General features: G+C 43.3%; 1 protein-coding gene across 1 annotated transcript in view; it reads right to left on the minus strand.

Moving 5' to 3' along the window:
- Window positions 1–987: 987 nt before the first annotated feature.
- Window positions 988–12,582, minus strand: part of LOC124635997 (transmembrane protein 131 homolog) — a 32,631-nt gene continuing 21,036 nt past the window's right edge. The window contains 3 exon segments of the mRNA XM_047171959.1: window positions 988–1,333; window positions 1,812–3,192; window positions 7,589–7,907. Coding sequence (XP_047027915.1) covers window positions 1,065–1,333; window positions 1,812–3,192; window positions 7,589–7,907 — 1,969 coding nt within the window. The 3' untranslated portion in view covers window positions 988–1,064.

Consider the following 12,582-nt stretch of genomic DNA (forward strand, 5'->3'; position numbering starts at 1 on the left):
GGGACGAGCTGCTGACATTGAATGCATATTTATCTTGCAAAAGCGAGCTGTCAGAGCTATGTACAACTTACGTGGTCGTGAATCTCTTAGGGAACTGTTTAAAAACATTAATATTATGACCTTGCCTTGCCAATTTATATATGAAAATATCATGTATGTTAGGAAAAACCTACATTTGTTTGATAAAATATGTGATAGACATAATTATAACACTCGAAATAAAAATAAAATAGCTATCCCGCAGTTTAGACTATCTAAAGTACATACATCTTTCATGGGATATTGTGTCAAATGTTATATTAAAATAAAATACCAGACAACATTCTAGAACTAAATGACATGCGGTTTAAAACTCATATAAAAGCCACACTTTGTAAAAACGCATATTATAAATTAGAAGATTATATTCAAGATAAAAATGCTTGGAAACATGCTGGTCCTGCTCCTTAGGACGCACTGACAGTATCAAATTGTAGCGAATTTAAAATTACACCCGCTAGTAAGATTGTGTTATTCTTTTGATTGTTTGTTTGTAACTTTGTACAAAAATATAAACTGATTTGTAAATGTGAACACCATGTAGCATTTTAATCTTTTTTTTAATTATTTATTCTCATATTCTTTGTCTATTGTGATTCTACATGATCTTCGCATGTTATTATAGTATGTATCAATACATACAAGCTGTAATACCTATTATTTTTAAAAAGAGTAACCATGGAGTTTCTTGCCCGTTCTTCTCCATAGGAAGCTACTTTTGGAATGGGCAACTAGAATCAACTTTATTTATATTTTTTGACGTTCATAAGTGCTTGTGAAAGCCTAAATGAAATAAATGATTTGACTTTGACTTTTCACATTAGAAAAAAACGGTTTTTTTGCAACACTATACATACAGTCCATAAACAGTTTCAAAGTGACTAAACACTCAAGTTGACAGAAGTAGCTCAGCAACTTTAGGAGGATTAATAAAATGAAACAAATTAGTGTTCATCATTCATTTGAGATAGTGTAAGTTTAATTCAGTCTTGAACAGACAATGTCGTAGGGAAGTGCGGCGATGACTAGTGTTCGGGCTCGGGCTCGGGCTCGGGGCGCCAGTCGAGGGCGCCGGGCGCCCAGATGGACGCCAGCGAGCGGAAGGGGTCGTAGGGCCGCACGGGCCGCGGCGCGCCGAAGCCGGGCGGCGGCCGCACGCCCGCCAGCGCCGGCGCCGGCTCGGCGTAGCCGCCCCACAGCCACGCCGCCGCCGCCGGCCGCGGCTCCAGCGCCGAGCCCCACACCGAGCCCAGCGAGCGCAGCCCGCCGTCCGACGCGCGCTCCTCGCCCGGGGCTGGCGGCAAACAGTACATTACATAAACTTGTTCATTTTCAACCTCCGCCATTTCACGAGGCACTTAAAGTTAAACAATTTTTATGTAACTTTCCATTTAAAATAAAATGAAATGCGGCAAAACATATCTAAATACAATAGATAAACAAATAAGAAAGCGTCGAGCGTTTTGCCCAGACAGAGTAAAGATTACATAAACGCTTCACGCTTTCTTTCATTAAATTAAATGCTTTTTATATACCTAAACCATTTGATATGCAGCCTGCATTTCAAATAACCAATCCGCCATCTTGGGACGGTCGCCATATTGGATTTCGGTCACGTGTTTTTTTTCGTATCCCATTCAGCAAACCCCTTCATTTAATACGCCATGTTCGGTTTATAATGACGTTTTTTAGTTAACTATGTATTGTCATCGGTGAATTTGGGAATGCATGTTCTCGTTTAAAAAATGAGACAATATGTTGACGTGACTCACCGAGGAAGTCTCTGGCGGGTGTGAAGGCGGGGCGGTCGGGCGGCGGCGGCGGGCGCCACGAGAAGTCCGAGTCGCGGCACGCGTGCGACGCGTCGCCGTTGAAGTAGAACAGCGAGTGGTCGCCCGCGCCGCTCAGCGCCCGCTCCGGCTCCGCGCGGCGCCGCACGTCCGAGCCGATGGGCGCCAGCGCCGCGCCCGGCGCCCGCGCCACCACCGAGCTCCACGACGCGCCCCAGCGCACCGCCGGCGCCGGCCCCACGCGCGCCGGCGACGCCCGCGCCGGCGACGCCGCCGGGCGCGAGGCGCGGCGCTTGGCGGGCTTGTCGCGCCGCGCGTGCGCCGGCCGCGCGCCGCGCCGCGCCTCCGCGTCCGCCGTGCGCGAGCGCGACAGGCGGCGCGGCGTCTCCGCGCCCTCGCGCCGGCCCCGCGCGCGAAGCGCTGGCTCGGCACCGGCGCGACTGTTCTCGCCGCGGCGGCCGGTCACGGGCGGAGAATCTTCTCCGGCGCTGAGCGGTGGTCCTTCTTGCTCGGGTTCTCTCTCCGGTTCGTCGCCGTCGTCGGCGTCGTCGCGGTCGTCTACGGTCGGCGAAGACGAGGATGCGGACGCCGAGCCCGAGCCCGTAGAGGCGGCGTCCTCGTCGCCGCTGACTTGCGGGCGGTCTTCGGCGTCGGGGTCTGCGTCGAAGCAGTCCGGGCTCGCGGGCGGGTCGCCGGGCGGCGCTACGGCGGCGGGCGCGGGCGGCGCGGGCTCGGGCTCGCCGGGGTCGGCGCGGCGCAGCACCTCGGCGCGCCAGCGCTCGAAGGCGCGGCGCTCGGCGCGCGGGTCGGGCGGCGGCAGGTCGGGGCGGCGGCGGCGGCGCGCGGGGCGGCGCGGCGGCGGCGGCGGCGGCGCGGGGCGGGCGAGCGCGCGCAGGTCGAGCGGCGCGGCGCGCGCGGGCGGCGGGCGGGCGTGGCGCGCGCGGCGCAGCTCGCGCTCGGCGTCCAGCGCGGCGGCCGCCAGCACGAGCGCGAGCGCGGCGAGGGCGAGCAGCGCGGCGGCGGCGCGCGCGGGCGGCTCCCAGGGCGGGCGCGGCGCCTGGGCCGCACAGCGGGGCAGCAGGCGCGCGGGCGCGGCGGCGCGCAGCGTGAAGGCGGCGCGCGCGGTGTCGGTGCGCGCGGACAGCGTGGCGGCCACGCGCGCGAGCGTCCAGTCGGCGCGGAAGGCGAGCGTGAGCGCGCGCGACTGGTTGGGCGCGAGCGCGAGCGGCGCGCAGGGCGCGAGGCGGAAGCCGCGCGCCTGGCAGGGCTGGCCGGCCACGCGCCAGTCGCGCAGGCGCAGGCGCACGGGGCCGGTGTTGCGCGCCACGATGGTGCGTCGCACGGTGCCGCCGCACTCGCTCACCTGTGAGCATCGCTCGACATCGTATCGTCTCTCACAGTGGTCGGGAGACGTGTGCTGACAATCAGCAAAATTATCAATTGATCTTATTCTTTACCATACTTAGAGAAATATTAAACTTCACTTAACTTCCTTTTCAATTTTTTATTGAACATATTATTTAGTAATGTATTTAAACCGTTTATTATTTTGTTACCGGCTAATCGTATATGTTAATCAAAAAATACTAAATTGAAATCGCTTCATCCGTTCGAGGGCTGTGATGCCACAAACAGGTAAAACTTATAACATCTCTTTATCGTTCGGGGTTATAATCATCGGCAATGATATTGAGCCCTGACCTTCAACTGCGCAGAAGTGATTTATTGGGTCCCTTTGTTGGTATGAAGTGAGCACGGGGGCGGCGGTAAAGCGGTGATAGTTTTGAAGATTTAATCGTACAAAGGGTTATAAAGACAGAAAAAGCGACTTTCTTTTATACTATGTGTAGTGATAATATTTTTCATTTCATTAAAGAATAAATTCGAGGTCAAAAATGTTAACAAGAAAAGTACCAAGGTGCGTAGTAGCTTTTTTTTTGTCAAACTAGAAAATTTTACCTATATTTTAAATTAGAAACACTTTTGATTACCTAATTCCATCCCAATTTTCATTTCTGAATTAAATAAATCAATATAAAAACTTTCTTTAAATTATTGAACTGTATGAAATTACATAGGGAACAAATAAATACTAAAACATACAAACATAACAAACAAATAAATACTAAAACATAGGGGACAAGGACACCAATGTCTGCACAGCAAGTACTTAGTACTTACAAGACATACACGTTGTAGCACTTTGGTATTCCTTTAAAACTTGAGATATCAATAGATTATTTAGTTTTAACTTTTACACACTTTTTGATCTATATCCCAGAACGGACAAACATTTCAACAAAGCTGTCATAATAAAGGTTGTTCTAGATAAAAAGGCCTATCCAATGATATGTATGAAATTGCTATTGGCGGAGTGTACCAATCTGCTCATACATTACATACATTTCTATAATAATTACATTGAATTATAATGACATTGATAAATATACATGTGACATAAACAATACAATTGAATCTATAATAACATGGCTTGACGGAAATAATCTACGCGTAAATCTTACAAAAACTAATTTTATTCAATTTAATAAATATAGATAAAAAATAAGGCTCATCATCATCTGCCTAGCCTTTTTCCCAACTATGTTGGGGTCGGCTTCCAGTCTAACCGGATGACTAGGCCACCACGACTGTATAAAAAGAAGACTATAAAGAGTAATTATAGAGGACATAAATTACAAGAAGTATACGAAATGGCATTTCTCGGTATCACGATAGACAAGCAATGCAACTGGAAGGAACACGTATTTAACGAAAGTAGCCAATAAAATGAATCGTCTTCGTTAAAAACAGTATATCTGCATACTATGTATGACTTCCTGAGATTAGCGAGTTCAAACAAAAAAACTCTTCAGCTTTATAACATTAGTGTAGATTATTTAAGAACCAAAATGTACCAACACTTATTGCAAATGAATCGAATTGAAAAAAGAGAGAGAGGAATAGAAACTTGGGAGGAGAATACCGGCATCACGTAGCTGCACGCTTTAAACTTTATCGATTAATTTTCCTTACTTCGGCTTACGGGAATCGTCAGATTATATATTTTTCGTGAACGTTGAATTATTCCCTTCAAAATAAAAAAAAATTAGCCGCGCTCGAGAAAGTCAAGATGAAGTTTTTTTTTTACAAGTTTGTAACCTTCCTACTTCTTATCGTCAATCGCAAATTGTCAGATTAGTGGAATATACACTTTTTAGCATATAACTAACTTACCCTATCTTAATCTGACGCGCTGGAGAATGTCAGATGATATTTTTTTTTTTACTAATCTGATCCTTTATTCTAGACACGCGGCTACATATACAGGGCTTATATTTGGTGGAGGTGTTAAATGGGGTAATAGGTACCTCCCTATATACTAATCTGCCGCGCTTGAGTAAATCCCAAAATCCCTTCTAGGCCTCCCCTACTATTATCTCTTTGCTTGATTACCCTAACTGATGTCGGATGATAGTGCCATCCTGATGACGCCTCCGACATATACAACATTATTTTTTGTTTGTGCAAAACCTGAATATAGTTTGTTCAGAATCAGTAACTGAATCGATTGCAATAGTTTTTACACCATGTTATATTTTTTACCAGAATTATCTTAAAAGCTTTGAATGTTGGACACCACAAATAGGCATTTATTCTCGCACAACAAAGGTCACGGCGAGTTCATAGCGGGCGCGAGCGCAGTGCTATCGCGTTGCGCGGCATGTGTGCGTTTTGTTGTGATTATGTATTTTTACGGACAGTCCCGTAACTTAACAAGCTTATAACTTTGTGATTTTTTCATGATACGGTTTTGAAATTTCGTACATAGATTCTTTACATAAAAATACTAGATAGGTGTATCACACGAAGGAGAAAAGACTAGCGGAGATGCCCTAACGCAGGTAGGTCACGCGCCTTCAGGTAGGTCAAATACGTCACGACTACGTCACGGCAGGCGTGGCTGGACACCGCCCATATATCGTCCTTTACATCAAACTGACATCTTGTCATAGTTGTATTTTTACCACAATTTCAACAGATTTTATTTGTTACTCGATTAAAACGATGAAATGCGCTATCATTAATTGTAGAAATTGCTCAGGATCCAAACTCAAACATACCATAGGATAACATTTCACGTGTAAGTAATATTTTAGCTTTAAAACATATTTTTTGCTAGAGACATCTGTCGTCGAATAGCTGCATTTCTAGAACCTCTAAGTGAATTTGTATTATTTTCGTATCAATCTTGTATCAATGTATATTATTGGTACCAATTTTTGCCTTAAAAAGCAGCTTCCTACAAGTTTTTCCTTGCATCCTACAAGTTTTTTTTATAGATTATTTACAAACCAAAACATATGATATATTATCATGAAAATTTAATATTATAAAAACACCATCTTTCGGTAAGTAGTCGACTTACGTATATTTGAAGTAAAATTGTGTTCATCAAGACAGAGAGACCCGTTACAAAATTAAGTGCTACCAGATATCGAAAATGCAATCACCCATTCTTAAAAAAGGCCTTATTTAAAAAAGCTGCAATTATCTTAAAATTAATCATAACTCTAACTATGTAGATTTATTTATATTCATCACTAGCCGTTTTCCCGCGGTTTCACCCGCGTACCGTGGGAGCTACTGCCCGCACCGGGATAAAATATAGCCTATGTTACTTGCAGATAATATAGCTTTGTAATGGTGAAAGAATATTTAAAATCGGTCCAGTAGTTTTTGAGTTTATCCATCACAACCAAACAAACAAACAAAGTTTTCCTCTTTATAAAATTAATAGATCAGCAATATTTTACATAGGTATATCTCTCTTGCCGTACATACTTTTTGAATGTACCTTTACTCAGAGCAACATCGGACACACATAATGTCAGCCACTTAGTGGATGCGCCGTTATGATATAGTTGTGAAAACTCTAATTTGATAAACACTGTCCCTATAATTTTAATTCCCATTTTTCTTGGTGAATTTCGTAATGTGGCAACATCGAAAATAACAACAGTCATCGCAGCACGGTTTTAGACATGTTCTAGAACAAATAGAACGAATTTTCGTGCTTGTGATGCCATAGTGGCTAGTAGACGAACTAACACAATGCCATAAGTTGATACTTAAATTACACCATGGGGGTATTTTAGACCCGTGGTGAATAAAAATGATTTTTCATCGAGTCTCCGTTTAATGGTTCCTAGATACCTATTTCATTTCTGGAGGAGTAAATAAATTGTTGTGGGGCAAGTTCTCTGCACAAAATAATACTTATATAACAATTAATTTTTTAACTTTTTTATCTCTCTCTTTTTCTTCGTTCATTTCAAATGAATGCTTCTTTAAACTTTCTAATTGAATTACTATTTTAAAAGAATTATTAATTTTGAGTATTTACTTTACTTTTGAGTATGTCACTAGTGGTCGATGTTAGTTTAGGGTTAGATTTTAATCATCCTATTCCACGCTAGATGGATTTACAAAAAATGGGTGGCTTCCCATAAAAGGCGTATAAGTGTGGAGCACGGGTGGAGACAGTAACGTTCCTCGTCCCCCGCTCACCCGAATTTTGGCGCGCTGCTTTGTTAGGAGATTTTTCGTTAGGGCATCTCCGCTAGTCTTTTCTCCTCCGTGGTGTATCAGGTTTCGCATAAACAAAAAATAACGTTGTATATATTTTTTGTAAGAGAGTAATTTCAACGTAACATGAGTATATTTTAAAAAAGCAACGCGTAATAATGCACTAGGCTGACCTCAAAGAGCAGCGGCGCGTCGGCGCCGGGGCGGCGGCCGCCCAGCTCGAAGCTGGGGTAGGCGCCCTGGCCCGCCAGCAGCACGGTCTCCAGCACCGTGAGGTTGTTGCGCAGGAACAGCTGCGCGCGCAGCGCGGCGGGCGCGGCGGGCGCGAAGCTCAGGCGCAGCTCGGCCTCGGCGGCCGGCGCCAGCAGCAGCAGCGGCGGCGCGCCGGGCTCGGGGCGCTGCTCGCGCCACTCGCGCACGTGCCCCCGCGCCGCGCGCCACTCCTGCAGCGAGAACGCGTCGCGCGCCCACGTGCAGCCCGCGCACTCCGCGCTGCGACACACGCACACGCGCGAATGTTTTTAAGGCATAAAAAATATTTAGCATAATTATTGTTTCACCGAATATTTATAAGCCCTTTACAGTTACATACTTTTAAGATAGCAGAATTTTATTTCGCATAATTGCTTTTGGCATAGTTAGTTTCGCATTTTTTCGTTTAGTTAGATTTTAGAGATTTTTCCTCTCCTAGTCTGGTTCCATACCACTGTTGACAACGCTCATCTCACCAAATGTTACCCGTACAAATCAATTTTCTATTAATGAGCCCTTTCATTTCATACTCATATTGCAGAAATGCAATCAAAATAATTACTAATCCTCTATCTAGAATGATCCGCCATATTGGCTTTAGAATAACGTCTAATTATTTTTTAAGTAACTTTTAATAAGCGATTTCATTTGATTTCATACCTATATTATAAATGTGCATTAAAAAAATTGGTTGCCTGCAAAGTCGGTATACGGGCGAAAGTTTTACGTGACAACGACTTTGAGTGGTAAAATAATTTTAATGTGAATATTCATTCGTATAGTAGGAAGAAAGATTGTGTGCCTTTCACTTTTTATGTCTGTCTCTCTCGCTTTTAGGCGGACTAACCATGCCCGAGTGTTAGTGCTCCTACGAATTAGGTATAAGTACTTTAGAAGCTAGAGCTTAATTTAGATTCATCATCATCTTCCTGTCCTGTTCCCAAGTCATTTGGGGTCGGCGCAACATGTCTTTTTCTTCCATTCCTCTCTGTCAGACGTCATACTTACATCCACTCCTTTCTGCTTCATGTCCTCTTTCAGGCAATCAATCCATCTTTTCCTCGGTCTACCTCTGCCTCTCCATCCCTCCACATTCATACTTAGCACACTCTTTGTGGCATGCGTTTCACACCGTCTCATCACATGCCCATACCAGGACAAACGCTGACCTCTCATTTTCTCTGTCACTGGCGCCACTTTCAGGCTTCCTCTGATATACTCATTCCTCACTTTGTCCATTCTGGTAACCCCACACATCCATCGCAACATTCTCATCTCTGCTACATGCACTCTTTTCTCATCCTTCTTTTTCAATGCCCAACACTCTGATTCATACAGGACGACAGGTCTTATGACGGTTTTGTAGATTTTGCCCTTCAGTTTGAGAGGCATCCGTGGGTCACAGATAGACTAGAGCTTAATTTAGATTATATTATCGATAGTTAGTTTCAAGTTCTTAGATTCCTTCTCTAGTAATGAATTATATATCACTGGAAAGGCCTTTTTAAATAGAACATTTCGTACTAATATACCTCCAACAAATTGTCAGTACTTTAGAAGCTACAGCATATTTTAGACATAGTTATTATTTCACTAAACACGTTCTAACTCCCTAAATACTAACAAATGACAATCGCCGCCATACAAGAAAATACTCTACATAACACCAGCTTTCTATTGATATATCTCTTAATGCTAGAGGAGAGGTAGACCAAAACGCTCATTTTCCTTTAACGTAGTGGAAGATATCTACTTCAAGATTGAGTTCAAAGAATCCTTCATAACATACATACATAAATTGTCATTCGAGGCATACTAACGATTGTTCGCACTTATGTTCAGATACCAATGAGAGCACTTGTTTTACTCGTCTTAACGAACCGACAACCTTACACAAATAAAAGCTTTTAAGATTCTATAAGTGAATTTAATCATTAATCGAGATCAAAAAAGGAGTTGGGAAACTTAATGTTTGTTATTATTATTCAACTTTATGTTTGTTACATCATCTCTGGTCTCTGTTTTATTCCAAAAAGAACATATATATATATTTGCCGAGGCCCCCCCTCTCTTCAGCGTAAGGGTGCGTCCACATCTGGCGAATGCGCCGCGAATGCGCAGCACGCGAGCCGATCGCGAGCTGTTCGCGAGCTGCGCGCGTGCATTTTTGTTCGTGCGCCGCTTCTGCGCCGCCCGCGCGCAGCTCGCGCGCGACCTAAGCGCCGCACGCGAGCGGCGCGCAGGCGGCGCGCGACGTCTGCCATCTTCGATAGTACTGAGCCAATATACGGAACTGTAAGGGCGAGAACTGATTGCGCGCAGATCGCGCGCCGCTCGCGCGCCGCTCGCGCGCTCTATACGAGCCTTGCGTGAATTGCGCTAAAGAGGCGCACCGAACTATTGCAGTGACTGCACGCGCGCAGCTCGCGGACAGCTCGCGATCGGCTCGCGTGCTGCGCATTCGCGGCGCATTCGCCAGATGTGGACGCACCCTAAGATGAGATGATATTTGACTCGGTTCCCTCCCCCCCCTTAAACACCTCACACATATTTAATGAACCAAACAAACATAAAAATTAAATAATAATAATAGTTATTTGTTATACAAGAGTGCAAAGTTGCTTTTTAACCGCGGGCTCAATTTTTATGACCGAGCAAGCGAAGGATTCTAAAATTGAAACACGAGCGTAGCGAGTGTTTCAATAACACAGGTCAACAAAAGAAAAAAAAATTTTTGGTGCCGAGATCTCATTTACGGTTTTGTATTAGGTGTGCATTGACAACACTAAAAATATATTTTTTTTTTTTTCCTACGTGTAGTTTTTTGTCTACCCTCTATTTTTTAACTTTGCAGTAAATAGTACTTTCGTGAGCACGGTTTCAAGTCTTATTTGTCTCTTTCAATAAATAAATCGATTTTGATACAATGTCTTCATCGCGTAGAAGTTGTGTCAATGATCCAAATATGTTTTGTTACATTTGTGGGGAATATACAGTCAAAAAGTTTAGGAAACCTATTACAGATTTTATAAAAAGTGCCTATTTTTCGTACTTTAACTCGCAAATTGAAGATAAAAACAAGCCATGGATACCGCAAATTGTTTGTAAAATGTGCTATGAACACTTGAGACAATGGGTCAGTGGTAAAAGAAGCCGTATGAGGTTCGGGGTGCCTATGCAATGGAGAGAACCAAAAAATCACTTCGATGACTGTTACTTCTGCTGTGTCAATTTGCATGGTGTTAACGTTAAAAAAATGATTTATCCAGACTTACAATCGGCTAGAAGACCTTTACCACATTCAGAGGAAGTACCTGTTCCAACGTTTTGTTTTACCTATGAATCATCATGTGAAGAAACCGATAGTAACGCGTCAAGCGATAGTGACATTGAAGAAACAGCGTCTTCAGAGCCAAAACCTTTTACCCAAGTCGAATTAAACGATTTAATAAGGGATCTCGAACTACCTAAAGAATCTGCAGAGTTGTTGGCTTCTAGATTAAAAGAAAAAAACTTGTTGGCGTCAGGTACGCAAGTGACATTCTATCGTACAAGAGAGCAAGATTTGCTACCATTTTTTAATTCGGAAAATGATCTTGTTTTTTGTTCGGATGTGCAAGGCCTACTTCTCAAAATGGGTCTTTCAAAATACCAACCAAGTGAATGGCGTCTCTTCATAGACAGTTCTAAACGAAGCCTTAAGTGTGTTCTTTTACACAATGGCAACCAATTTGGTTCAGTTCCCATTGCTCATTCAACCAAATTAAAGGAAGAATATCAAAATATTGCACTTGTTCTAGGAAAAATCAAATATAATGAACACAAATGGAGCATTTGTGTAGATCTAAAAATGGTTAACTTCTTATTAGGACAGCAAAGTGGATACACCAAATACCCATGTTTTTATTGTCTGTGGGATAGTCGTGCTAAACAGCAACACTGGAGAAATAGAGATTGGCCTGTACGTGAGATGTTGGAAGTGGGAAAGCAGAATGTAATAAACCCATCTTTGGTTCCAAGAGATAAAATTATATTGCCCCCCTTGCACATTAAACTAGGACTAATGAAACAATTTGTGAAGGCGTTAGATAAAAATGGGCAATGTTTTTCTTATATAACGAGAAAATTTCGTAGTCTAAGCATAGAAAAGATAAAAGCGGGTATTTTTGATGGACCACAGATAAGAATATTAATAAATTGATACTAATTTCTCAAGTTCAATGACCAGTTTGGAGCTACTTGCGTGGAATTCGTTTGTTGAAGTTACAAAAAATTTTCTGGGAAATCACAAGTCTAGTAACTACTCTGAAATTGTTAACAACATGCTGGAGAATTTCAAAAACTTAGGATGTAACATGTCCATCAAAGTGCATTATCTCCACAGTCACCTTGACCAGTTTCCAGAGAATCTTGGTTCTTATAGCGAAGAACAAGGGGAGCGGTTTCATCAGGACCTAAAAACTATGGAAGAGAGGTACCAAGGCCGATGGGATCAGCATATGATGGCTGACTACTGCTGGGGGATGCAGCGTGATTGTCCTGCTACTCCTCATTCACGAAAATCGCGTAAAAAGAAGTTTTTGTGTACATAAGAATTTAATATATGTTGTTTTTGGTGTAATTATGGTTTTTTCTGTTTAATAAAAAAATCTAGAAAACTACACGTAGAAAATCAAAATTTTTGCTATTTATGTAATTACTATAGGGTCCTAAATTAAAAAAATAATACAGCTTTTCGGCACCAAAACCACTGTTGACCAGTGTAATTAGAATCCTGAGCGATAGCGAGGGAATCAAAAGAGCACAAGGCGAAAAATCTTTGCACTCGAGTGCAACACGTAACTTTTCATCCCACCTCATCGAGGAAATTACTAAATGCAAAAAAAACAAAATGGCGCGCACATATGAGTATCAA

This window comes from Helicoverpa zea, chromosome 13 (assembly GCF_022581195.2).
Source record: "Helicoverpa zea isolate HzStark_Cry1AcR chromosome 13, ilHelZeax1.1, whole genome shotgun sequence".
Lineage (NCBI taxonomy): Eukaryota > Metazoa > Arthropoda > Insecta > Lepidoptera > Noctuidae > Helicoverpa > Helicoverpa zea.